General features: G+C 52.4%; 1 protein-coding gene across 2 annotated transcripts; it reads left to right on the top strand.

The window, feature by feature from the left end:
- The first annotated feature begins 4,640 nt into the window (after nucleotides 1-4,640).
- Nucleotides 4,641-25,169, top strand: GNA15 (G protein subunit alpha 15). Of its 2 annotated transcripts, none has more exons than XM_045831233.1 (7): nucleotides 4,641-5,195; nucleotides 12,419-12,603; nucleotides 16,396-16,550; nucleotides 17,194-17,322; nucleotides 19,629-19,758; nucleotides 20,911-21,059; nucleotides 24,269-24,487. In XM_045831233.1, the coding sequence occupies exons 1-7, from the start codon at nucleotides 5,051-5,053 to the stop codon at nucleotides 24,351-24,353; spliced, it is 978 nt and encodes a 325-aa protein (XP_045687189.1). In that variant the 5' UTR covers nucleotides 4,641-5,050; the 3' UTR covers nucleotides 24,354-24,487. The 2 variants fall into 2 exon arrangements, with proteins under 2 accessions (XP_045687189.1, XP_045687188.1); XM_045831232.1 differs by having other exon boundaries at nucleotides 4,644-5,195; nucleotides 20,906-21,059; nucleotides 24,269-25,169.
- Nucleotides 25,170-27,033: the final 1,864 nt, after the last annotated feature.

Below are 27,033 nucleotides of genomic sequence, written 5' to 3'. Positions count from 1 at the left end.
GGCCGCGGTGCCGTGAGCAAGGACGTCTCAGTGCCTGTCCGAGGCCCCAATCTCTCTTCTTTCCTACGCACACCTGGGGCGGGGAGGGCTGGGCGGTGACTTGTCTCATCCAGATAAACAGCTCATCAGTCAATAAAACAAGGGGTGTAGACTTTCGTGCCCCAGCCTTGGGCCACCCTTACTTGGGGGGGGGGCATGGCCTTGAGTGAGGCCAAGGGCAGGGTCCAGGGAGGGAAGCAGCTGTGACCCTCAGTGGCAAATAATCCCATCAGCTGAGGGGTGGGAGACACTTTGAAAAAACTGTAAATATCCTATTCTTCGTTAAACAAAAGGGACACTTTTAAGAACAGAGAAGCTGCAAGGACTGCATCTTTTCTGAATAAAGGAGAATCTTTGTGTTGGAATAAATTTAGCTCTATGAAATCTCCCCAGAGCTAGTGGGGGTGTAAATCAGTGTGTGCACTTTGGCAAAAAATAGCTAATATCTGGGAAATACCTTATAACCCAGCAGTTCCACAACTGAGTATTTTTCTCACAGAAAGTCACATATGGTCACCAAAAGGCACAGGCCAGATGCTCACAGCTGCTCTGCTCACTCCAGCCACAAAGTGCCATTCCCCCAAGCCCCTCAGCAGCAGGATGGAGGTCTAGTCCAGCAGGGCCCCTGCATCGCACATCTGAAAGTTGCAAAGAGAGTAGATCTTAAAACCTCATCACAAGAAAAAAATTGTAGCTGTGTGGCTATGGATGCTAACTACACTTATTCTGGTGTTCATTTCACAGTACATATAAATACTGAATCATTGTATTGTACACTTGAAACTAGTATGTATCCATTATATCTGATTTTTAAAAATAAATAAACAATATTGATGAGAATAAGGAAACAGATGAATATGTGACTTATATCTGGGTTTAGCAATTAAGTAGAAAATACTGATAAGGTAATGAGAATCCATAAACTACAGCCACGTGCACCTGTGGGGATTTACTGAGCAGCTCTAACAGGAGATCGACAGAACCAGACATGCCAGAAGTCATCTTGTGCAGTTCCATTTACAAGTTCAAAAGTGGCAGGAATTAAATGTGAATTTTAGGGTTACTTAATTTGGTCGTATATGTATAAAGAAAAGCAAGGAAGTAAAGAGGCGTTATATAAGGGAACCAGCTCACCAAGAGGACATAGTGATCTGCAATGTGTACACACAGAATATATGAAGCAAAATACAATAGAACTGAAAGGAGAAATAGGCAAATCCGTCATTGTTTTCCAACACTCCTCCCTGCAGTAAATAGAATGAGCAGATAGAATATGAGCAAGAATATGGAAGATCTGAGCAAAACCATCAAATGCACCAATACAGATTTTTGGCAAAATGCAATGGAGAAGGGACAGTCTCTTCAATAAAGGGTGCTGGGACAATGGATATCTACGAGCAAAAAGGAGGGAAGGAAGGTAGAAAGAAAGAAAGAAACTCAACTATATAAAAATTTAATTCGAAATGGATCACAGATCTAAATGTAAAATACAAAACAACAGAAATCCTAGAAGAAAACATCGTAGTGGCCTTGGGTTTGGCAAAGAGTTCTTACAGATAGCACCAAAAGTATAACCCAAAAAGGAAAAAAAAATGATAAATTGAACATCATCAAAATGAAAAACTTTTGCTCCACAGTGAACATGGTTGAGAGGATGAAAAGCCAAACCACAGAGTGGGAGAGAATATTTGCAAACCACACACCCAGTAAAGGACTTGTGTCTGGGATATATAAAGAATTCTCAAAAAACAGTAAGAGAAAAACAACCTACTGAAAGAAACGGTAAAGTTTGAATAGACAGTCTGCCAAAGAAGATGTGGATGGTGCGTGAGCACATGAAAAGATCTTCAACATCATCAGTCGCTTGGGGAGATGCAGATCAAATTCACAATTGGCTGAAATAAAATAAAAATACAAACAACACCAGATGCTGGTGAGGATGCAGGAAACCGGAACTCTCAGACATCACTGGTGGGGATGCAAAGTGGTACAGTCACTTTCAGAAAGTGTCCAGCCGCTTCTTACTGGGTTAGACTTACAGGTATGCTAGGACCCAACATTCCCACTCGTAGGAATTTATGCAAGAGAAGCGAATGCTGCTCGTTCATACGAGACCTGCACATGTGTGTTCACAGCGGCAGCGGTCACGACGGTCCCAAACGGGAGGCAGCCAAACGTCATTTTGAGGGTGAACGGTGACGCACACACAGAGCGGGAAAACTACTCTGCAGTCGGAACGGACGGGTCCCCATACGCCCACTGCACAGCCAAGTTCCAAATGCTCAGTGACGGGAGCCAGTCTCAAGGGCCGCATCATGTATGATCCCATTTATACGGCATTCTCAAAAAGGTTTTTTAAATCCTCACCCAATGAGATGCGTATCAACTCTAGAGAGAAAGAGAGGGAGGGAGGGAGAGAGAGAAGCATAGGTTGGTCGCCTCCATCAGCTGCCTCCCACATGCGCTCAACCGGGGACTGAATCTACCAGCCTTTGGTGTAGGGGACGATGCTTCAGTCAGCTGAGCCACCTGACCAGAGCTCAAAAAGGTTTTTAGAATTGTGGCGACAAAGAGCAGACAGACAGTCCCGGGCTGGGTCGGGGCGAGAGTCGGACAGTACCAAGGACGGAGTTTACCCGGGGGAGGGCATTGTGCTCTATCAACTCTCACTGAAAACCTTCATGACTCTACACGTGTTAAAACTCATAGAACCAAACACCAAAGAAAGCAGAGACAACACCATGTACGTCTGAAAAATAAAAAATGAAATAAATGTTGCTGCCAAAAAGCACCCCCCAGACCTAAAAATGCTGTAGAAGTCAGAGAGGTGGTGACCATGGGGCAGAGGGTGGGGGAGGGGCAGGAGGCGGCTCCTGTTGGAAAAGGTGTCTGGGGACCTCCATGGGGTTGACGATGACTTAGTCCTGGCCTGGCTGAGGGCTGCGTGGCTGCTGGGTTCCCAAGGACTAGCTAGGTTATACATGCACATGTTATGCACTTTCTCTGTGTGGGTTTCATATGTGCACACAAGCTCCCTTGGTACTCCCAATGAACTAACAGGTGACAAATGTCCCCACAGGTGCCTGGCATGTGGAAAGGAACCAGTCTGCCTTTTTGCCTTTTTGGGGAACTGGAAGGGAGATTTGCTTTGAAACTGGAGAAATTCACAGATGCCGGGTCCTGTTGGGGGTCAAGGGAGCCTTGTCTTCTAAGGAGGTCAAGTGGGAAGCACCGAAGGTGTTAGACCAGGGTCTGACCACTGGTCCTGTAGCGACATGCTGGGACCTGGGTGAACCTTGGAATGGGCAGCAGGGAGATGCCCGGAGAGGGTGGCCCCCGAGTTCCTGGGCCTCTCTGCACTTCCGTCCGCCCTCCGGCCTGTGACTCAGCCTGGCCTCCTGGTTTTGCCAAGCTGGTTGTTTCTGTTCTGAGCTGTCCTCCCGGCGCTGCGCAGCCCAGACTGATTTCTGCTTTTCTTCGCCTGCCTGGCAGTGGGAAGTCACCCTGAGCTCCTCTGGGCCTGGATGGCTGGGGGTGGGTGGGTGCTAGGGCAGCGCCTGCCTGCCCCAGTGACCTGACTGGGGTTGGGGGGCCTTATCACACTTCCCATCCGCCATTCATTATGATTCAACAACAAAGAACACTGCCCCTTCCCCGGTGGCTGGGCTTCACCGAGGGGTGACGGTTGCTGCTGTGTGACCCCAGGCACGTACTCACCCTTTCTGAGCCTTGATAGTACCATCTGTGAGGATTCCAGAGGCCCCTGAATTATGTATATCTCTTTGGGAGAGCAGTGTTCCAGAACTTTCTAGAGCTTTCAAGAACCTCTCAAAGGGGATTCTGCACCCAGAAATGGCAACTTGCAATCCCTCCTATGGCTGCGAGAGTCAGGAAGCAGCTATATGTTCCCCTCCACATGCTTGTACTACTTTGAGGGTCCTGAGGGCTAAGGGGGTCCAGGGCAGGGGGCCTTGACCAGCCAGTTTAACTCACAAGTTCTCCTACGCCCAGGCTGCCAGTTCAATGTCTCCTCCTGGTGCCAAATGCCATCTGGTCAGTGTGACTTGCCTTGACTCCTGCGTGAAGCTGCAACCCCACCCCCCAACACCTCCCAGCCCCTCCTCCACTCCACTTTTTGCTCAGAACGCATTGCCATCCAACAGGCTCAGATATTTTTAAAACTACCTTTCCTGACTTGTCCTGACTGGAATGTTAGGCAGAGGGGTCAGGGATTTCGTCTTTCTGCAGCGCCTAGGATGCCTGGCACATAGTAGGTGCTCAGTCAGTGTTTGCTGGAAGAATAAATGGCCATCCTATAGCTGCCTGGTTATAATGGGTCTAGACCCAGGGGCAGCATGGGTCTGTGCCTCAGTTTACTCATCTGTACATGGGAGGAGATAGATAACAGTAACTCTGAGGGGATGGGCACGTGAAACGAGCCCGCACAGGCAAGGACTTCAGACAGTAGGTGCCACCCCGCCTTCCTTGTGGGTGTTCTGAAGATCGCTCCTAATTGGCTCCGAACAGGCTCTCAGGGGTGGGCCTGGTGACAGGGGCGGGGTCAGGGGCCCTCGCAGGATGGAGTCCACCCCTTCTTCAGAATGAGGAAGGAGGGCCCAGTCAGCCGCCGGGACCCAGACGGTGCGGGGGCCCTTCCTTGAGGTGCCCCACCCTCCCCAGGGGCACCCACCTCTCCTTGCTGCCCCAGTCAACCTGTTGGGCCGGGCCGGGCAGGTCTGGAGATGGGCGGGGAGCCCTGAGCCTCTGCACCCCTTCTCCTGCTCCTCCTGCTTTTCCCCCAACGCCTAGTGCCTGGCGCTCAGGCCTCTCTGAGCTGGGCTGCCTGGGTGCCAGAGGCCAGGAAGTTGGGGGTTCCAGGGGGTGACCCCCAAGAAGAGGGCGGCCCCTTCACGCTTGGCTGCCGGGAGCCCTCCCTGGAGCCCACGGGGTGGGGGTGCCCTCCCCAGAGGGCCGGGGCCATGCTGCCTTGCGCCTTCTGAGGCCCCGAGTCATGGCCCGGTCGCTGACCTGGCGCTGTTGCCCTTGGTGCCTGACGGAGGATGAGAAGACAGCCGCCCGGATTGACCAGGAGATCAACAAGATCCTCCTGGAACAGAAGAGGCGGGACCGAGGCGAGCTGAAACTGCTGCTTCTGGGTGAGTCCGGGGCCTGGTGGGGTGGCGGAAGGAAGAAGGCTGGAGGGGAGGGTCCTTGCCCCAACTGGGGCCACAGAACCTGGGAACCCACTTGCCGGATGAGAAGACTGAGGTGCCAAGAGGCCCAGTTCTTCGTCCAGACACAGGCCCAGCCACCCTGCAGAGCATCTGCAGGAATGGAGGTGGCCTGGTGGGGTGGCCCGGTGGGGCGGCTCCAGCCTGGCAGGCCCAGCACACCCTACCGGCTCTGTGTCGGATCTGTGTCGTGGGAGGGTAACCATGAACTCAGGTCTGTCTGTGCCTGCCCAGGCCAGGAAGGCCTAGCCTGTCCCTCCATGTCCACAGGGCCCCCCAGTTCCTCTCTCTCTACCACACCAGCTAGCCAGGCGAGGGTGTGGGGCTTCACCTGGGTTCTGGAGGTTTGTTAGTGTGAGTTTTGTGGGCAGAGTGTTGCCATCTGGTTCTGATGGACTGATTGGTTCATTCATACATTCAAAATGTATTGAGCAACTCCTGGGGACACAGCGGTGAAGGAGATGGAAGTTGTCCCTGCCTCCAGGGACCCCATCTCCTGGTGAGGGAGACAGACGTTAAGCCCGTAAACTGAAACGATTTCCGGCAGCTAGAAGATCGAGGGGGAAAATGAACGCAGGTGAGGAAGTCGGGGTGACTCAAAGGGCAGCAGACTGTGACCTCTGAAACTTCAAGTCCTGCCACCCACATGCGTTCACCCCCCCTAAGCGCTGTGCCCGTGTGTGGCCCCAGAGCTGTGGGCCTTGGAGGGGCTCCCAGGACCCCCTGAGCTCCGGGTGGGTGCTGGGCAGGCCTCGGGTGTCCTGAAGTCACACCTGCCGGAGAGAGGCCCAGGTCAGAGAGGCTGGCCATCTGTCTGTACAGTTGCCTCTCTCTTTCCTTGCTCAGGGGGAAGTGTCGGGGAGTGGAAAGAGAGTGGGAGCACTGGACCCCGAAATTGCACCCTAATTGAGGGACCCTCCAACTTCTAACATTGCTCCCTCTTGCTGAACTAGCGAAAAGAGTGCCCCTACCCCTTTATTTCTCCAAGAAGATCTGGCGTAAAATTCAAACTCTGGCCCGTGGTTCTGGCGTAAAATTCAAACTCTGGCCCGTTTGGCTTCTCGGACCCCATCTCCGCCTGCTGGCCATAGCATTTCGGCAGCAGCTGCCTGGTTTCTTCGCTCTCTGTTGAGTATTTTACGTTTTCCTTAAACATTTGGTAAAATCATGAATGAGCCTGCAAAATTTTTAATTAAGAATTTAATTGCTTTACTATCTATGTCTATATTTTATTTCTTTAATAGATAGGGTATTATATTAATAATATATGTGATATATTAACATATTATTTACTATTTTTAAGAGATTTTATTTATTTATTTTTAGAGAGGGAAGGGAGGGAGAAAGAGAGAGAGAGAGAGAGAGAGAAACACCAATGTCTGGTTGCTGGGGGCCGTGGCCTGCAACCCAGGCATGTGCCCTGACTGGGAGTCGAACCTGCAATGCCTGGTTCGCCGCCCACACTCAATCCACTGAGCTATGCCAGCCAGGGCTTATTTACTATTTTTAATCAGTGGGGCTATTTAAGCTATCTGTTCATGAGTGAGCTTTGGTTATGGGTGTCTTTCAAACAATTTGTCCATTTCTTCCAAATCATTAAATTTATGGGCATACCATTTTTCAAACATTCTCTCAACATCCTTTCCGTGTGTGTAGGGTCCGTAGCTATGTCTCTCTTTAATTATGTCTCCAGTCCTTTTCCTTCGACAGTCAGACTAGGGGTTATCAATGTTAGTGATCTTTCCATGCACATTTCGAGTTCATTTACCTGGACCTGAGGGCCTTTGCACTTGGTGATCTCACTGCCAAGAGCTCTCAGGGTCACGGCTGGCACTGTTGCTCAGGGGAGGTCTCAGCTGGACTGTCACCTGCTCAGAGACGTTTTCTCTGAACCCCACGGCTGCACAGAGAGCCCCTGGTTCTCCGTCCTCTGCTTGACTTTCCTTCATAGCTCTCATTCACAGACGCTCTGAGGCGTTTGCCTGCTTACCGCCTGCCTCTGCGGTTGTAGAGCAAACAGCACAAGGCGGGGATCACATCTGTCTTATTCCCTCCCGTGCCCCCGGCGCCTGGCCCAGCAGGACAATGAGCCTGACATTTAGTAGGTGCCTAGTACATGCTTTATAAAGGACTGAATGGATGAATGAATGAATGAATCAGTCTTGATTCAGGGGAGATTTTCTCCAGAGCCTTACCATATCTTCCTGGAGCTGGGAAGGACCCTGGCCCGCCTGCCCACTGTCCAGCCAGCCCCGACTCAGGGGGCCCCTTCTGCTGTGCGGAGAAGGGGGTGGGGAGGAGATTGTTTGTGTGTCTGAGTGCCAATGGTCACCCCTCGGACAGCCATGTGGACTGGTTTCAACCACCCCCATCCTTTCCCTGAGGGCCACCTCCACACCTCCCTCCCTTCTTAAAAACAGGAATTAAATCCAAAAGTAATTTTTTCTAGATGTTTGTTGATCCATTCGAGAATGAGGACCTAGTATGTGTGTGGGGAGGGGTTGTCTGTCCCTGACAGGAAGTGATCACAATGTTGGGAGGGGTGGAGTCAGAATGAAGCTATAGCCCCAGATGGGGAAACAAAGGCCCAGAGAGGTGAAGCGATTTGCCCAAGGTCACACAGCCAGTGTCAGAACCTAGAATTCCAGCTCCAAGTCTGTGTGTCTGACTGCCCTGTGAACATGCCTCAGGAAAGAAAAGCCACAGAACCCCAGTGACAGATGGGGAAACTGAGGTCCGGGGAGGTGGCAGCACCGGTCTGAGTCAGCAGCCAGTCTGCACCAGAGCCGAGCCAGAGCCGAGTGAGCTGCCTGCCCTCCGGCCCCTGCTGCCCAGCCTGGCGCCTGTACGCCAGGGTCAGCGGGGGCTGGGGCTGCCATCCCCTCCACGGGAGCCACATGCTGTCTCGTGATGCCTGGGTCTTGGCCCAGCTCCTCCAGGCGTCTGCTGGGTTCCACTTCCTCATCCATCCCAGGAGGAAGTGTCGCTTCCTGTCTGGGCTGCAAGACCCCGCCAGGTGGATTCAGCTGCCCCCACCCACAGCTCCCAGCGCCACGTGGGGGGTTTCCTGAGACAGCCAGGAGCCAGGGGTTTTAGAGGTTCCAGGTCCCTCAGTGGCTTCAGGACAGGCATGGGCCACACACAGGGGTTTCCGCCTGTGGAATTTTTCAGAATTCATGCTGTGGTCCATTTGTGAGTCACAAAATCCACGTTGTGGGTGGAGACCAGAATTTTTTTTCTTTAATAAAGCAGAAGAGAAGAGAAAAAAAATTAGCGCATCGCAACCTAGTTAAGTGTTGCTTCCTGAGACCTTTGTCTCTGCACTTCTGGAGGGGCCTGAGATCCGAGAGCTGGAAGGCCACCGAGAGGTCGAAGGGTGACGTCCTCTGCTGTCGGTCTCGGTGCCGTCTCAGGCAGCACCCACAGGGACCGTCCAGGTTCTGAGTGTCTGTAGAAATGTCACATTAACTGGTATCTTGATGACGCCTGACTCGCCCAGCTGGCCATGTCCCATTCTGGAGGTGAAGGACGCACAAAGGCTCCGACTCCAGTCCCCTGCTTCTCCACCAGCTGTGTGACCCCGGGAAGGGTGCTGCACCTTCCTGAGCCCGTGTCTCCTCCGTAAACGGGAAAACAGCAGGAATCCCATGAGGACTGACCAAGGACAGGCACCGAGTGCCTTGGCTCCTGTCCTGGCAGATGCCAAGAGTTAAATCATGCTCACCGTGATGATGATAGTGATGCCAATTGTTATTATTATTAATGTTGCTATTATATAGGCAGCACATGGGACCTTCCTGTATGATCATTAAAAGGCCCACGAGGCTCTGACTGGTGTGGCTCAGTGCGCTGGGCATCGTCCGCAACCAGAGGCTCGTGCAGCTTCCGTTCTCTGTCAGGCACGTGCCTGGGCTGTGGGCCAGGCCCCGGCTGGGGACATGTGAGAGGCCACGATCTCTGTTTCTCTCGCACATGGATGCTTTGTTCCCTCTCTTCCTCCCTCCCTTCCCCTCTCTCTAGACATAAATCAATACAATCTTAAAAAATAAAAAGCCCACAACCTCTGGACTCAGGAAGAACTGAGTTTGAGTCTCAGCTTGGCCACTCACCAGCTGTGCGACCCAAGGTGGTCCCCTCAACAGCTCTGGGACTTGGTTTTCCCACCTGAAAAGTGGGGCCAAGAGCCGTCCCTCCTGCTGTGAGGCCCAGGTGCGATGGTGCTTCCTGCTGGTGGCTCTCCGCGCTCCGCCACTTCTGCCTCCCGCTAATCGCCAAGCTTCTGAAGACTGGAGGTCTCCCCAGGTTTCTGATTAGGAAGCCAGGCTGTGATATTCAGGTGTTTCAATTCTGGAATACTTAGTGAACTTGATGAACTAAAATCCAAGAAGTTCCAGAATCCAAGACACATGTGGCCCCACACTGGAGAGATTACAGACCTGGGGGACCCGCCAGCGTTTTTTTTGTTTGTTTGTTTGTTTTTTGTTTTAAGGAAACTTTTTACTTGGGGAAATTTTAGATGTATGGACAAGTTGTGCAGGGAGCACACAGAGTTACCCTGTACTCCAGAGCAGCTTCCCCTGCCACTCACGTCTCACGGAACCGCAGCACTGCTGTCACAGCTGAGGAGTCGACAGGGGGCCCTTGCTGTCACAGCGCTGTTAACTGAACCCCAGACGGTGCATTGGGCCATTTGACTGCCTTTTCCACAAAGGCCCTTTTTTGGTTCCAGGACCCAATCCAGCATTTCATGTTGCATTTAGAGTTGTTTTTTTTTTCTCTCCCTTAACTTATTTGAAATGCATCCAGACTTATAAAAAAAGTTGCGCCTGGATTCTTCTGCAAATGTTAACATTTTACCACATTTCCTTTATCCTTCTCCCCCCAAATATATACACACATGTATGTGCTACATGTAAGTGTATATATACACAGATTTGTAGTTTATTTAATGCATAATTATAGCTATAGTTTATTTACTATACATGTGCATATTTAATACATATGTTTTCATCTTTTCTGAACCATTTGTAAGTTGCAGACCTGATGCCTTTTTACCCCTAAATACTTCAGTGGGCTTGAGTCCCACTACAAAGCAGAGCCCCCCAGGACCACGACACACGTTGGCCATGAGCCCAGTGCGGTGCTGTCAGCCACGTGTCCCCCACCCCCGCCCCGACTCTCACCAGCCTGCTTCCCCAGTCTCCCCACGAATGTCCTTTACGGCAACACAAACATGTCTCTCTCTCTCATTTTTTAATCTCCGCCCAAGGATATTTTTATTAATGATTTTTTTTAAAGAGAGAGAAAAGGATGGAGAAGGAGGGACAGAGGGAGAGAGAGATGTGAGAGAGAATAGATTGGTTGTCTCCTGTACGTGCCCCAAGCGGGGATCAAACCTGCAACCTAGGCATGTGTCCTGACTGGAGGAGATCTGTTTGGTGTACAGGAAGATGCTCCAACCAACTGAGCCACCCGAGGGCAAAAGTGGCTCTTTTTCTCAGACTGCAATTCTAGTGGATTTATAACACCCAGTGCTACCTCAGACCTGCCCTCCCTACCCTCAGACGTGCAGGGGGTAGACGGGGGATAAGACGGCCCTGGGGGGTGATGCAAGGCAGCACCTTCCTTCTCTCTGCCTCCCACACTCCCCACCCTCCTTTCTGCTCACCTCCCTCTGCTTTCGTTTCCTCTTTCTGGGCTCCAGCCAGACCACCCCTTCCCTTTTTGCTGCTTTTCCAGTTCCTTCTGCACAGGCCCCACTCAGGCCCCTGGAAAACCCCTGCACCCGTGTCCCCCAGAACCAGGCAGGGTGATCGGATGTTGGAGGAGCCTCCCAGCCTTGCGCCTCCTGTCTGGCTACCACACCCATTTTACAGACAGAAAACAGAGGCGCTGAGAGGGAGGGAGGGAAGGGGGTTCTGGAGCTCAGACAGCAGGGTGCTGAGACTTGGTCTTTGAGCTTCTACGCTCCTGGGCTCTTGAAGATTACAGAATTGATATCACAGAGGGCTGCACCCTCTGTCAGAAGGGTCCTGTGGTTTCATCTTGCACTTGGCCTTGTAGCTGGCCCTGCGAGGGCCTCTCTTTCCACTTTGGTTCATCAAGAAAGCCCTGTTTATTCTGTCTCCCAAATATCTCGCGAATATGACCCCTTCTCACCAGTTCCCAGGGCCACACCATCATCTCCTACCTCTAGGGCCCAGTGCCTCTGCTCTGGTACCCCACAGCCTGTCCTCCCCAGAAGCAGCCACCAGAGGGCGCATGTGAGCACTCGGGTCTGTTCCTCCTCCAATCACAGCCCTCCAGGACGCCCGCCTCCCTGGGGGAAAAGCCCAAGTCCTCCCACGGAGACCTGCGTGACCTGCCCAGTCCCCTTCCTGCCATCACCTGCTCGCTCTCGTTCCCTCCGGCCACCTAACACTCTTTATCCTATTTTATTTCCTTCATAAAAGTTTCTCTACGTGAGATTATTATAGCAAAAAATATGAATTATAATTATGATAAACACTGATACTAATAATAATAGTGAACACTAATGTAGCTCCTCCTGTATATAAGCATGCTGTAAGCCATGGCCCACAGTTTTTTGGTAGGAGACAGAGAGTACACATTTTCGGTTTGGCGGACCAGAGGGTGTCTGTCCGACTGCTCAGCTCCGTCACTGTAGGGAGAAAACAGCCACAGACAGTTCAAACCCCGGTGGGTGTGGTCATGCGCCAGTAAAACTTTACTGATAGACACTGAAACCTGAATTTCATTTATTTTCACGTGATACGAAACAATTTTCTTTTGAGTCCTTTCAACCATTTAAAATATAAAAACTGGGACCGTGGGAAGTATCAGAAACAGAAAAATCATACAGACTGTGAAAACGCCCTGGCTGTGCGAAAACAGGCTGTGGCTGGATTCTGCCTGAGCGCCACAGTTTGCCGACCCCGCCCTGGAGCCCCCCTCCCATGGCCTCATTCCGCCCTCACACGGTCGGAGCAGGCAGGGCCTATCCCGACCCGTGGTTTATAGGTAGGGAGACTGAGGCACAGGGTGATGAAGATGCTCCCCAGGGTCCCTGAGCGCGGCCTCGGCCCAGGGGATTTGAACCCCGGGAGGTCGGGGTTGAGGCCGAGCGCTGGCTGCCCCCCCCCACGCAGGCCCCGGCGAGAGCGGGAAGAGCACGTTCATCAAGCAGATGCGCATCATCCACGGGGCTGGCTACTCGGAGGAGGACCGCAAGGGCTTCCGGCGGCTCGTTTACCAGAACATCTTCGTGTCCATGCGGGCCATGATCGAGGCCATGGACCAGCTGCAGATCCCCTTCAGCAGGCCGGAGAGTCAGGTGAGCGTCCTGGGGCTGCCACACGGGCGCCACGCTAGGCGGCGGGTCGCTTAGAGCCCCCCAGGTCCTTGTTAAGAACACCACTCCTGGGGTTTCTTGGGATCCTGCCGTGCGTTCCAGGCAGCTCCACACCAGCATGCTCCTCCCTTCCTTGTGTCCTGTGCACCCCCAGCGCTCCACCCTTGGACCCCATGATTCGAGTGGGAGTTCGGAGTTAGCGCCTGTGCCCTGGTGGCAATATTAACACAATGGACTGATTACTGCGGGGAGGGGCTGCTATTCAGTTCATGCATCGCATCATCTTTAAAAAATTATTTTGTTGTGATCAGAATATTCAACATGAGATCTACCCTCTCAAATTTTAAGTGCACAGTACAGTATCAGCTGGAGAAAGGTTGTTGTGTAGCACAGCTCAACCCCGAAAGTCACTGAAACTGCCCATTGAATAGCACATCCGCATGCCCACCCCCTCTGCCCCGCCCCGGAGCCCATTCTGCTCTGGTCCCTTGAGTCTGCCTATTGCCTCGTGTAAGTGGGGTCATGCAGTATTTGCCCTTCTGTGACTGGCTTATGTCACTTAATATGATGTCCTTAAGGTTTATCCACATTGTGGCCTATTGTAGAAGTTCCTTCCTTTTAGTTTGTTTTTTAACTTTATTTTTTAATTAAAAATGTCCATTTATTGATTTTGAGAGAGAGAGAGAGAGAGACATCAATTTTGTTGTTTCTTGTAGTGATGCACTCATTGGTTGATGCGTGCACGTGCCCTGACTGGGGTTCACCTGCAGCCTTGGCGCATCGGGTCGGTGCTCTGACCAGTGGAGCCACCCGGCCAGGGCTTAATTTTTATTTTTCAGTCACAGTTGACATTTAGTTATTTCTGTTAGTTTTAGGTGTACAGCATAGTGGTTAGGGAGTCATAAACTTTACAAGAATTTCCTTCTTTTTAAAGGCGGAATACTGTCCCCTCTGTGGACGGGCCCCGTCGTCTTCACCTGCCGTCTGCCCACGGGCGCGGGGCTTCTCTGCACCTTGGCTGTGCACAGCAGTGCCCCTGTGCACACAGGCGCGCTCGTGTCCTTCCAAGATGTGATTTCATGTTGTTTTTGGATAAACATCCAGAAGTTGAGTTGCTGGGTTATGTCGAGATTCTATTTTTGATTTTGGGGGGAGCCTCCATACTGTTTTCCAAAGTGGCTACCCCGTTTTGCATTCCTGCCAATCGTGCAGTTTCTGGTTTTTCCACATCCTCACCAACACCTACCTGATGGTTTTCTGCTGTTTGTTTGTTTGTTTGTTTGACGGTGGTCACCCTAAGAGGTGTGAGGTCACAGTGCCTCTCTAAAATCTGAAAGCATCTCACTTGTAAATCTGGGATGGCCCAAGGACTTTGGAAGAGCAGCTGGGTGGGCCAGCGGCCCCTCCCTCACAGGGCTGGTGTGAGGGTGTGTCGAATGGAAAGCACTGGAAGTGCTCAGCACAGCCCCGGCTGCCGTGTGGGATCCGTGAGCATTCTCGGGTGAGATGATTCTTTAATCCTCACAGTGACCCATCTCTGCTAGTACCCCACTTCACGGCTGAAACGGAGGCTCCCCCGAAGGACAGCCACTGTACCATCTTCCATCACCGTGCATTTTCTTAGTTCCCAAGTTCCCTGGAATGATCTTTCATGTCTGGCTTCTGGTGCTGTGCAGTGTATCTGTGACCCATCCATCTCTTGGTGGCATAGTTGGGGTTTATTTTTACCGTAACTGCATGCCATGGTTTGTTTATTTGTCCATTTTAATGTTGTTGGCATTTGGGTCATCTGCCTATTTTGGCTGGGTATCTACCTAGAGGAGACATGCAAGAGACACCAAAATGTTTTTTAAGTAACTGTAGAAATTCATATTCCCACCAGCAGTGTATGCAGGGTTCTGGTTGCTCCTTGTCCTAGTCAACACTTGATATTGTCTGTCACTTCATTTAAGCCATTCTGGTGGGTGTTTGATGGCATTTCATTGTGGTTTTGATTTTCATGGTTTTGACTAATAATGAGCTTGTGTACTTTTTCGTGTATTTTCTTGGACACTTGGACATTCTGTTTTGTGAAGCAACTGTGCAATCTTTTTGTCCCATTTTTTAATTTTGTTTTTTTCACTTAAAAAAGTATACTTTCTCAGTTTTTAAAAAAAAATCTTCAACTGAGGAAATGTTTATTGATTTTAAAGACAGAGGAAGGGAAAGAGAGAGAGAGATGTGAGAGAAAAACATTGATCAGTTGACTCCCGTACACCCCCTGACCGGGGATTGAACCCACAGCCTAGGCATGTGCCCTGACCAGGACTCGAACCAGTGACCTTTTTGGTGTACCAGACAATACTCCAACCAACTGAACCACCTGGCCAGGGCCCTCAGTGTTTTCTTTACTGATTTGTAGCAAATTCTTTGTATATTCTAGATATAAACCCTTTGTTTCACATGTGTGGTTAGATTTATTCCTAGGTATTTGCTACCTTTTGATACTGCTGTAAATGGGATTTAAATCTTAAAAAATTTCCACTAGTTAGTGGATAGTATGTAGACACACATTTGATTTTTGTTTATTGATCTTGCATTTGTGGCCCCTGTTAAGTTCTCTGGGTTATTTTAATAGTTTGTCTGTAGACTATTTTGGATTTTCTACATGTAGTCATGTCATCCCTGAATGACCACAGTGTGATTTGTTTCTTTCCAAACCCGACCTTTCGTTCCTTCACCCTGGCGGGCCCGCAGTGCAGCGCTCACTGGAAACGGTGTGAGCGGACGCCCTTGCCTCCTGTCCCGCCCGCCATCTGTCAGAGTGATGGACCCTGTTCACTTCATTCAAAGCACATCAAGCTCCACTCGGGACCTTCACGGAATATAATTTTTACGAGGATTTTTTTCTTAATATTTGCTTTTACAATTATTTTTCATTTTTACTATGTTTTTAAAAACTTTGGATTTCACCTATTTTCAGGCTGTGCATTATTTTGCTCAGGCTGCCATGACCCGGTGGTGCCCACCGGGGAGCCTGCACAGCTGAAACGCATTTGTTCATGGTCTGAGATCATGGCGTCAGTGGGCTGGCTTCTCGGGGCTTCTCCCCTCGGCTGGCAAGTGGCCGTCTTCTCCCTGTGTCCTCACGTGGCCACCCTGTTCTTTTGTGTAAGGCCACCAGTCGTGTATGAGATCAGGGCCCACCCTCATTTTAACTCAGTCACCTCCGTAAAGACCCCACCTCCAAATACAGTCACATCCGCAGGTCCTCAGGGTTGGGACTTACATATAGGAATTTGCCAAGAATGAGGTGGTGGACAAAATCCAAGCTGTTTGTAACAGGCTGCGAGTAGTCTGATTGATTCTACACAGGGGTTATTCACAGATGCCCAGGCCTCACCCGTTTCCTTCCCCGGGGGCTGTCCTGTGCTCTCCTGCAGTGTGGGGCCTGGGCACGTTCCTCTCGTGCCTCAGGAGCCTAACCTGTAACATGGGGACACCTGTAGGGATTGTCCCCTAGAAGTCAGGACCCAGTGCTTGTAAAGAGCAGGAGGGGTGTGCCACGCGTAGGAGGCCACCAGTGCACACGCCACGGTCTTCGCCCGCATTGCTCTCGGCAGCGCGTTTCTCTCCTGCCCCTGGTGCCGGCCCCACTCTCCCCGCGCTCCCTCTCGTCAGAGGAGACAGGGAGGTGAGAACATGCAGGGGGTTCCCAGGCTAGGAAGGAGAAGCGGCCGAGAAAGGAGGGGAAGAGGGCTTGCTGGCTCTGACCTGCCTCGTCCGTCCCGCCAGCACCACGCCAGCCTGGTCATGAGCCAGGACCCCTACAAAGTGACCACTTTTGAGAAGCGCTATGCGGTGGCCATGCAGGAGCTGTGGAGGGACGCGGGCATCCGGGCCTGCTACGAGCGCCGGCGGGAGTTCCACCTGCTCGACTCAGCAGTGTAGTGAGTCTGGGGTCAGGGTGGTGGGAGCGGGGTGCAGGGGGCGGGGGCTTTGGGTGAGGTAGTCACTGGGCACAGCTACAGGCTGAGATGCAGCCGGCGGAGACCGCGTCCCAGGACTGCACCTGGACAGAGGGGGTCCCAGGGGCCAGCTCCCACCCTAGGGACCTGCTGTGGGGCACGCTCTGGCTGTGGGATGGTTGTGCCTCAGGGTAACATCATCCCTGGGGTGACATTGTCCCTGGGGTGATCCTGTTTTGGGGGTGATGTTATTCCTGGGGTGAGGCTGCCCGAGGTAACACCATTTCTGGGGTGATGCACATGGTGATCTGTCCTGGGCATGATCTGGGCGCCTTGGGTGATTTGCTCCCAGGCCATCACTATTCTGGGGGCAATGCCACTCTTGGTGACAGCCCTCCAAGGTGACACCCCTCTGCAGTGTTGCTGGTCTATGGTCACGCCGCTCCCAGCCGCTCCTCCCAGTGCTCCCAGGGCCTCTGGGTGGTGTTCCTGGGCCCCAGACCCCAGAGATCCTGGCCCCTCCTGGGGGGGTCTCCCCCAGCAGGGTCCTCACTGGGCCCTGGGTGGTGGTTCTGAGAAGCCAAGGGAGGCTGCAGGGCTGGGCTCAGGACTCGTTGCTCCCCAGCTACCTGTCGGACCTGGAGCGCATCGCCGAGGAGGGCTACATCCCCACAGCCCAGGACGTGCTTCGCAGCCGTATGCCCACCACCGGCATCAACGAGTACTGCTTCTCTGTGCAGAAAACCAACCTCCGGTGAGTGCAGCTGGCAAAGTGGGGAGCGCTTCCTGGAGGAGGGGCAAAGCAGCTGGGGCCCTGTGGGATGAGTAGGAGTTTCCTAGGACCAGCCGTCTATGGGCTTCTAGCCTAAAGGAGGCAGAGCTGGACATGGACACCTCCAGCCTCCCATATAGTCAGGACTAGAACCTGGAAGAGCCCAGAGTGAGGCACCAGAGCTCTGGGAGGGAAAGTCTTCCTGGAGGAGGGAACATTAGTATTAGGGTATCAAAGGATTAGTAGGAGTTCACTAGTGCCAGCTCTTGGGAGGTTGTTGTGCAGGAGAAGCAGAGGCTGTGTGATCAGAGCTATGGCCAGAGGGATGGATTTGCGGCTGGGGAAGCTCAGAGGGTGGTCCCTCTAGTGGTCCATAAGGGATCCATAAGTGGTCCATAAGGACTGGGGGTCTGGGGAGTTAGGAGGCAGGAGGCACGGTCCAGACGGGAAGGGTTGGTAAGGGCCAGGGAGGTGGCCTTGGGGATGGAGGTGAGGGGATGGTGCAAGACATGTTTCTGACGTAGAATGGGCAGGACTAGATAAGCTTGAGACCTACCGCAGGGAGTTGGAAATGACTCCCAGTTTTCCCAGGAAGGTGACCGGGTGGAAGGTGCAGTCACCGCGGCAGCAGTGGCGTGGGGGTGTTAGACAGGACAACCGGGTCTGAGGGGTCTGGGGCGCTGGGGAGGCGTCTGGGTACGCGCAGGCCTGAGCTGGCAGACAGAGCTGAGGTGGCCGGTGCCGCACGGTGGCGTGCAGGTAGGGTGCTGGCCAGAGTCAAAGTCCAAGGAAAGGTCAGGAAGACCACAGCGGGAGAAGAGACTTCTGGGATGGGCAGTTAGAGGGTCGTCAGTGACCCGAACAAGCTCCGTGTCTGCCGGCTGGTGGCAAGGAGCTGTGGCGAATGCAGGTGGTGTCTGGGCACAGGGTTTGTGATCGGCCCTCCCCCCCCTGCAGAGTGTCTCACGTCCCCGAGCTGCCTCCACCCAACCCACACACGCTGCTCTGGCCTCTGCGATAGTCCTTTCCAGGGAGGGTCATCATTTAGCTGTTTTCCGTGGGTCCCCTTCACTAGGTGGAGAGTCCCACAGCATTGGGGGCTGAGTTTCAGCCTTCCGCTTCATAGTGATGATCAGAACGAGGTCAGAGTGGAAGTCTGCAAATGCGGCAGGATGGCCGGAAAGATGGGAGGAGGAGCGTGTGGGTGGATGGACGGATGGATGATGGATGGATGCATGGGTGAGCGGATGGACGGGCAGACAAATGGATAGATCGATGAATGGACAGGTGTGTGGGTGGAGGATGGGTGGGTGGGTGGGTGGATGGATGGGTAATAGTTCTGGAGTGAGGGTAAAGGCTGGGGACATTCACAAGGGAGGCTGGGCTGGGGGAGGGGATTTTTAGGCGGGAGACGAGTATGTTCTAAGGCTGAGGAGAGAGGGCAGTCGGTGGAGCGAGGGTGCAGAGACGACAAACTCTGAGATGGGGGGCTGGCACACAGTGGACCCCACCTCTGTCTCAGTCTCCAGAGCCCCACTCTCACCCATGGCACCCACATTCTCCTCTGGATATGGGGGTTTGAGGGAGTCTAACGCATGAGAGGGGTGGGTTTCTGGGATCAGGAGCCACAGACACCAGCTCCTTTCCCCTCCCACCCTGGGGCAAGTCCCTTCTTGCTCTGAGGTTTCTGGCATTTCCTGTTGGCTGCCTGAGTACCAGTCGCGTCCTGGGGAAATGACGCAGGGCTTGTTATCTGCGACCCGCATTTCTTAGAAGGTGGCACAGGAAGGCAGGAGGGCCCGGGCTTCTGTTGTGGTGAGTGAGGGTGGAGGCGCTGCTCTCACCTTGGGCCACGCACAGAGAGGGTGGTGTTCGCCACTGGACAGTCTCCTGGCCAGCCAGATCACAGCACCCCATTTCACTAATACGGAAACTGAGTAGTGCAGGTGGTCTGTGGTTTCCCCCGGGTCAGCCAGTCAGAACCAGGACAGATTCCGTATCTGTCCTCCACCATGAGGGTAGGAATCAGGCAACCCAGTGCACTAGAAGCTTGGGGAAGTCCCCTCTCCTTCCTGTACCTCAGTTTCCTCATCTGTATAATGGGTGCAATAGTGATCCCACTGAGGGGTGAAATGCAGTAACACACAAGTGCTGTGGGCCCAGCGGCTGGCCCTGTTGTTCTTGCTGACTGTCACGTTGATCTTGGCATGTCCCAGATGTAACTGGGGTCTGGGTGCCCCATTGTGGGGTTCCGATTAAGCCTGAGCTCTGTAAGGGCTCTTTGGTAGGATTGTCGATGTCGGGGGCCAGAGGTCGGAGCGCAAGAAGTGGATCCATTGCTTTGAGAACGTCATCGCCCTCATCTACCTGGCCTCGCTGAGCGAGTACGACCAGTGCCTGGAGGAGAACAACGAAGAGGTGAGGGGCCCCCCTGAGAGGCTCTTCTCCCCCCGGGGCCCAGGGACCCCTGGCCGGGTGGGGGGCCTCGGTGCCACTCTCCAGCAGCCTGAGGGTGTCTGCTGAGGCTCGGAACCTCACGTTCCCTTCTTTCACGATTGGATGAGCCCCAAAACTCTGATCCACAAGCATTTGTGTTGTCAGCGACATGCACAAGTGGCATGTGTGCACCCCCCATATACACACAGGGACAGTCACGTGCTGAGGCACCCCCCTCCCCACGCCAGCACAGTGCAAACTGTCCTGGAAATACTGTCACACGGAAGGGACAGAGTCACACCTTGAATCGGAAACGCTGTGAGGATCACTTTGTGTGACGTCTTCTAGTTCACACCCAGCATGGAGGTCCGGCACGCTGTCACCTCTGACACACGCATGTTGAGTGGCTGAAGTGTCACATGGGCAATTTGTGCATTTGAGAGGGAGATGTTACAATTCTGACCGTCAGCCTAAATGAGACAGAACGCATCTGAGGTTGTTCGGACAGAGCTCTTGCTCGAGTCCAGAGACAGGAGATGTCCTAGGTCGCTCAGGCGGCTGTAACAGGGGACCACAGATGGCAGGCAGCGTAGGGCTGAGACGACAGAAAAGAACTCCCTTCCGGTTCTGGAGACTGGAGTCTGAGACCCAGGCGTCAGCAGGCTGGTTCCTCCTGCGTCCCCGGGGACTATGATCTGTCGTCCCATGCTCCCCCGATGGCTGGTGACTCTGGCAGTCCTCGGTGTCCCCTGACTCGTGGGTGCATTGCCCTGCCACTGCCTCCATCGTCACGTGGCTTCCTCCCTGTGCGCGCCTGTGTCCTAATTTCCCCTTTTTATAAAGACACCACTCCTTGGAGTCAGGGCCAGCTACCCAATTTCAGTATGACCTCTTCTTAACAAATTACATCTTTAAAGGCCCTGCTTCCCAATAAGGTCATGTTCGGAAATTCCAGGTGGACATGAGTTTGGGGGGACACTAGTCAAATCAGGTGAGGCACAAAACTATGTCGGGCACACAGAGGCGGTTAGCTGCACGCCCTCAGACCCATCTCCATGTTGCGGGGAGGGCTCCTGTTCGGCCACGCTGGCCGGCCTGAGCCATGAGCCGCCTCCGCCCCCCAACCCAGAACAGGATGAAGGAGAGTCTGGCCCTCTTCGGCACGATCCTGGAGCTGCCCTGGTTCAAAAACACATCCGTCATCCTCTTCCTCAACAAAACCGACATACTGGAGGAGAAGATCGCCACCTCCCACCTGGCTACCTACTTCCCCAGTTTCCAGGGTGAGTGTTCTAGAACTTCCAGTACCTGCCTCCCACAAGCAGCTCCCAAGAATGATGCCCATCCAGGCCTTACCCCAGTCTGGAGTCAGCGGAGTTTCAAATATGATTGGATGGGCCTGAGTTCCAGACCCAGGTCTTTTCACTGCCTGGCCCGTCTCTGTCATCAGTTTTCCCATCTGTAGAATGGGGATACATAACAGATACCTTCAAGCTCGATGTGATTGCTTCAAGTGGAGGATTCTCCAAGATGTATATTATAGATCTTGTGCGGGCGGGTCCGCTGGACAGAGTTCATTGTCATAAAGCATACCCAGAAGGCGTCGCAACTATTTCCAGAATCTGCTTAGATTTTTGACACTTTTCTTTTTCTAACTTTCATTGTTGGCTCATTTGTACTTAATTGTATAGTGATTTTATATATTTTTTATTTTTAAAGATTTTATTTATTTATTTTTAGAGAGAGGGGAAGGGAGGGAGAAAAAGGGAGAGAATCATCAATGTGTGGTTGCCTCTTGCATGCCCCCAACTGGGAACCTGGCCTGCAACCCAGGCATGTGCCCTGACCGGGAATCAAACCAGAGACCCTTTGGTTCGCATGCCAGTGCTCAGTCCACTGAGCCACACCAGCCAGGGCGCAATTTTATGTTTATATCTTTGACATCTGAACCAGTCTTTCCAAAGCACACGGCCCAGTTTTCAGTGATGCAGCAATCCTCTTTTCATGCTGTGCTTGTAGCTAATAAATTTGTGTAGTGTCTCGTTAAGTGTGCATTAACCAGGAAGAATACAGCAGGTTTGGGGACAAACCTTGGGTGCGCCCCGAGGCACAAAGCTGAAGGGTCCAGGCTAACTAGAGCGGAGCACAGCGAGTGCTGGGCACCATGCAGTGTGTCTTCCAGAGGAGACCTGGGCTTCGGTGAGTCCAGGGCAGGACGTGCCAGCTAGTGCTTTCCCCAGAGTACCTCTGTGAAGGTGAAGGGAGCTGCTAGAAGTGTCGCCGCTGAGTCACAGACACCCCACAAAGTTAGGGGCTTAAACCAGCCATTTCACTTTCCTTACGATTGTGGGGGGTCAGGAATCTGGGGAAATTTGAGGCTGGGAAGTTCACCTGTGGCATCAGTTGGGGTGGCTGGGACTGGAGATGCACTTCGGAGACTCTGTGCTCCTCCCCCTCCCTCCCCCTCCTCCGTTTACTGCCCCCCTCTCTCTCTTTCTCTCTCTTTCTTTCTCTTTCTTTCCCTCTCTCTCCCTCTATCCGGTGTCTGCTAATCCAGGGTTAGTTCACAGCATGGCTGTCTCAGGATGGTCAGACTTTGGCCCAGGTGGAATCCTCTGCCCCTGACCTTGCCTCAGAAGTCCCAGACGGTTACTTCTGCTTTATTCCATTGGTCAGGAACATCAGTCAGGTCAGCCCAGACTCGGATGGAAGCAAACAGAGTCTACGTGATGGTAGCCAAATGGCATGCGCCTACGGGGGGAAGAAGGAGGCAATGGCGGCCGCCTTGGAGACCAGCTATCTTTGTTTTCCTGGGCTGCTGTGACCCATGGCCTTGGAACAGGGGCCTGGAAACAACAGACGTTTGTTCCCTCACAGCCCAGGAGGCTGGAAGTGTGAAACCAAAGTGCTGGCCAGTGAGTGGCCAGGCAGGGCCGGTTTCTCTGGGGGCTCTGAGGAGGCTCTGGCCCAGGCCGCTCTTCTGGCGTCTGGTGGCTGCCTGCCATCCTTAGCTTCCTTTGACTTGTAGACGCATCACCCCAGTCTCTTCCCCTTTCAGCACTTGGCCTTCTCTCTGTCTCTGGTTATCTCTTCTCTTTTTATAAGGACACAAGTCACAGAATGTGGGGCCCAACCTGAGTATGACCTCATTTCAACTGAACTCATTACATCTGCCCTACATCCAAATACGATCATATTCTGAGGTTCTCAGTGGACATGAATTTGGGTGAGGAGACACTGTTCACCCCAATATACAGTCAGACGTGGTAGATGAAGCCCTTAGGTCACGTGTACTAAGCTTTGGTGGCATCACCATGGTTGTGACCCTCTGACCTTGTCAGAGCCCAAGCAGCCAGTCTCAGCCAATCATACCCACAAAACTCAGGGTCTGGGTGACAGATGTCAACAACTTGTTCCAGGATGGTGGCCTGGACACCCCTCACCCCCATTCTCAGCTGAGCAGCACTTGGAGAGTTGGGGAACAGGGATAAAGTAGATAGTTTTGAGGATTATTTGTTTTCTTTAAGTTCAAAGGGAACCCCCACGACTCATCCATCTTTCCCAGCCAGAGGCTGGAGCACCCAGTATACTAACCTTCTGGCTCTTGGCCTTTCCCTCCTGTGTGCTAAATGATACTGGTGACAGTGACTAACCAGTAACAACTAGTGTCTGTAGCACCGATGGAAGCATCCTTACATATTGACTTAATCTTCATTAAAAAAAAAACAACAACCCTGTGAAGTAAAACTCATTCTTCTCACCACTCTAGAGATGGGGAAACTGAGGCATGGAGAGGTACAGTCACTTGCCAGAAATCATACAGCCAGTGATAGTCAGGATTCTAACCCAGGCCCTCCGGATCCAGAGATGGCAGTGCTATGCCTAGCTGCCTTTCTGAGAGAGTGGTGATAGCACCCACTCACGAAGCCTTCTGATCACTGAGCACGGAGCCTTGGAGATGACTGCTTTGAGTCCTCACAGCTCTGGGAGACCTGGGACTATTCTGATCCTGATTTTACACACGAGGAAACTGAGGCTCACAGAGGTTTCATGGGTTAAGACATGACCAAACTAGTACGTAGCAGAGCCAGGCACTGGGCCCTTAACTCACGTTGTGCTTTCACCATAAGGGCGTGTGCTGCCAGTGCTGCCATCCCTCCCCTTCTCTTGGCCTCAGTTTCCTGTCTGTACTGACATCTGTCTCTGCAGCTCTCAACCCAGCAAAGAGAGAGGGTCTCTCTATCACAAATTTCGACCGGAGTCCCAGAGCTCAGGCTCATTGGTACATCCCATGTCATGTGACCCACACAGCCGATGCTCCCATTGGCTGAGCTGGAGTCACGTGTCCCGCTAGATGGCGTCCTCCTGCTGGGACTGTAGTGGATGAGTGGTCTCTGGGGTCTCTGTCACCCTAAGTTGCCCATATTGGGAAGAGGGTCCCCATCTGCCTCAGAAGCCTTGTGCCCTGACTGTCCTCACCTCTGCTCTCTAGGCCCGAAGCAGGACGCAGAGGCAGCCAAGAAGTTCATCCTGGACATGTACACTCGCATGTATACCAGCTGCGTGCACGGTGCTGATGGAGGCAGGAAGGGTCCACGTTCCCGACGTCTCTTCAGCCACTACACTTGCGCCACCGACACCCAGAACATCCGCAAAGTCTTCAAGGACGTGCGGGACTCAGTCCTGGCCCGCTACCTCGACGAGATCAACCTGCTGTGACCTTGGCCCCGCCTTCCTGGTCGGATGAAAGTGTGGCAGGCAGGACATACAGGCGGGGCCAGAGCTCAGAAAGCCGAGACACCCCACTCGTCGCTCCTGGCCCAGGTGGTGGGAGGGCCACGAATGAGTTGGGGACGGAAAGCCAGTCGCTGCCTCTCCTCTGCCCCTCTCCAGGACAGCCTTTGGGCTACTCTCCAGACTCAGTTTACCTCCCCGGAAAAAGCACAATGGCCACTTGGGATGCCAGGGTGAAAGAAAAGGTGAACAGAGCAGGGGATGGAGGACTTGGGTGGGTGGGCTCTCTTAGGATCCCCACCTCTGGGTGTGTCCCCTCCTGGGCAGGAGTTTGGAATCCCCCATGGGTGATGCACACCCCTGGGGATGGGGCTGTGGTCCTTCAGGCCAGGGACCGGGCTCTGGCGCCCCCTAGCGGGCAGGAGGCGGTATCTCAACCTGAAGCCTGAGTACCTCAGGTACCTCCCAAAGGAAGGTGTACTTTCTAAGAGTCGTTATCCTGTTCAGGATTGCAGATGAGGGAAACTGAGGCCCACAGGCATTCCCCCTCCTTCCCAGGCTGGGGGCCGGGTGCACTGCATCTTAATACTTACTGTATTTATTCCCTCACCTGCAGGGCCCTTGGCAGGTTGAACATTAAAGAAATGATATTATGGAAATCTGTGATTTCTTAGGGGTGTCCTATGTATCCTCCCGCTGTCCTTTCTCAGATGTCCTGTCCAAGATGGGATGGAAACATGGAGAAGGAAGGGGGAAAGTTCTACTTGGTCACACACTGGTGCTGGGCAATTGACCCAGAGCTCTCAGGGAAGGTGTGCACTTTGAGCCCCGAGGTGGAACCCCACCCCCTCCCCTGGAGGGAGACATTTAAGCCCACCCCATGTTGCTGCTCACCCAAAACACAGCACAGCTCCCACCCATCTCTGAAGATGAAGATAATGGCTCCACTTATGCCAGGTCGTGGGGTCCCAGCATCCTCAAGGATTCTCTGTGTAGCACAACCCCTACTGTTCTCATTTTTCAAATGTCTTAAAATTTGATTTTAGAGAGATAGAGAAGGGGAGGAGAGAGGGAGATTTGTTTTTCCACTTATTGGTGCATCACTGGTTGACTCGTGTGTGTGTCCTGATCAGGGATGGAGCCTGCAACTTTGGTGTGTCCAAAGGACGCTCTAGCCAATGAGCTACCCGGCCAGAGCCCTCTCACTTCCGTTTCACAGATGAGGAAACTGAGGCACGGAACAATTTGCCTAGGGTCACGCACCTGGGAGATCACAGAGCCAAGATTCTATTCATTCAACAGGCTTTTTTTTTTACTTAAAAAATTTATGTTTAAAATAGTTAAATTTACAGAAAAATTGTGAGAATAGTACAGAGAGTTGCCTTATAAAAAAACCACCCAATTTCTCTACTATTAACCTCTTACATTAACATGGTACTTTTTGTATAATTAATGAATCAATATTGACACACTATTAACTAACATTTATACTCTATTCGGATTTTCTCGATTTTTCCATAATATCTTTTTTTGTGTCCCAGGACCCCACATGACATTTAGCCATCACAGCTTCTTAAGCTCCCCCTGGCTGTGATGTTTCCCAGACTTGCCCTGTTTTTGATGACCTCGACGGTTTCGAGGAGTGCTGGTATTTTTCTGGGCGCTGCTGTAACGAAGTACCACAGACCGCATGGCTTAGATAGACTGGGTGGCTTAAAATGACAGAAATGTGTTCTCCCAATTCTGGAGGCCAGAGTCTGGGATCCAGGTGCCAGCAGGGCTGCACTCCCTCTGTGGGCTCCAGGGCAGACTCCTTCCTCCCTCTTGCAGCCTCTGACTGTCCCAGGCATCCCTGGGCCAGTGGCCAGTCAAATGGCTCTGTTCCTCAGTCCCCTTGGCAGGACCCCGGGTGGCCTTAAGAGTTCGTGGTTCTGGTCCACGAGGTGCCCTTCGGCTTGTCCTGTACCTCCCTGGCGCCAGCTCCGCACTCGGCTCTTTCTCCAAGGAGCCCCGATTCCTTGTAATGAAACGTGTTCAGAGAGCATCCCCTGGCCACGAAGTTCGGAAATCCCTCTTTTCTTCATCGTCTTTTTATTTTGAAAATAATTTGAAGCTACAGAAGTTGCAAAACTATTGCAATGAACTCCCATCTACCCTTCATCTAGGTCAGGGTTCAGCAAACTATGTGCTCAATGCCTGTTTTTGTAAATAAAGTGTTATTAGCACACAACCACACCCGTTCATTTACATGCTGTGTCTGGCAGCATTTCCTAACTTTTGGTTTGTATTTCTCTATAAACATAATATAAAAGTGCGTTATATATTCCATAGAGAAGGTACCCATTCTTTTTCTTAACTTTCTAACTAATTTGAGAGTAAATTGGAGATAAAATTGTGCACCTTTACTCCAGAACACTATGTATTCTTATGAAAACAACCTTCTGCAGATGGTGGTGGTCAAATTCAGGAACTGCAGCATGCGTACAGTATTATCTAATACACGGCCCACATGAAAATGTCCTC

The sequence above is a fragment of the Phyllostomus hastatus genome, unplaced genomic scaffold (genome assembly GCF_019186645.2).
Source record: "Phyllostomus hastatus isolate PE091 unplaced genomic scaffold, TTU_PhHast_1.1 phas_contig_159, whole genome shotgun sequence".
NCBI lineage: Eukaryota > Metazoa > Chordata > Mammalia > Chiroptera > Phyllostomidae > Phyllostomus > Phyllostomus hastatus.
Note: the sequence above shows the minus strand (reverse complement) of the source record. Positions and strands in the feature narration are given on the sequence as shown.

Bases quoted from the DNA above. Each gene is read 5' to 3' on its own strand.
- GNA15 (XM_045831232.1), top strand. From the start codon at position 5,051: ATGGCCCGGTCGCTGACCTGGCGCTGTTGCCCTTGGTGCCTGACGGAG. The intron at 19,759-20,905 runs GTGAGGGGCCCC...CCCCCAACCCAG, and splicing joins TGGAGGAGAACAACGAAGAG to AACAGGATGAAGGAGAGTCT. The intron at 21,060-24,268 runs GTGAGTGTTCTA...TCTGCTCTCTAG, and splicing joins CTACTTCCCCAGTTTCCAGG to GCCCGAAGCAGGACGCAGAG.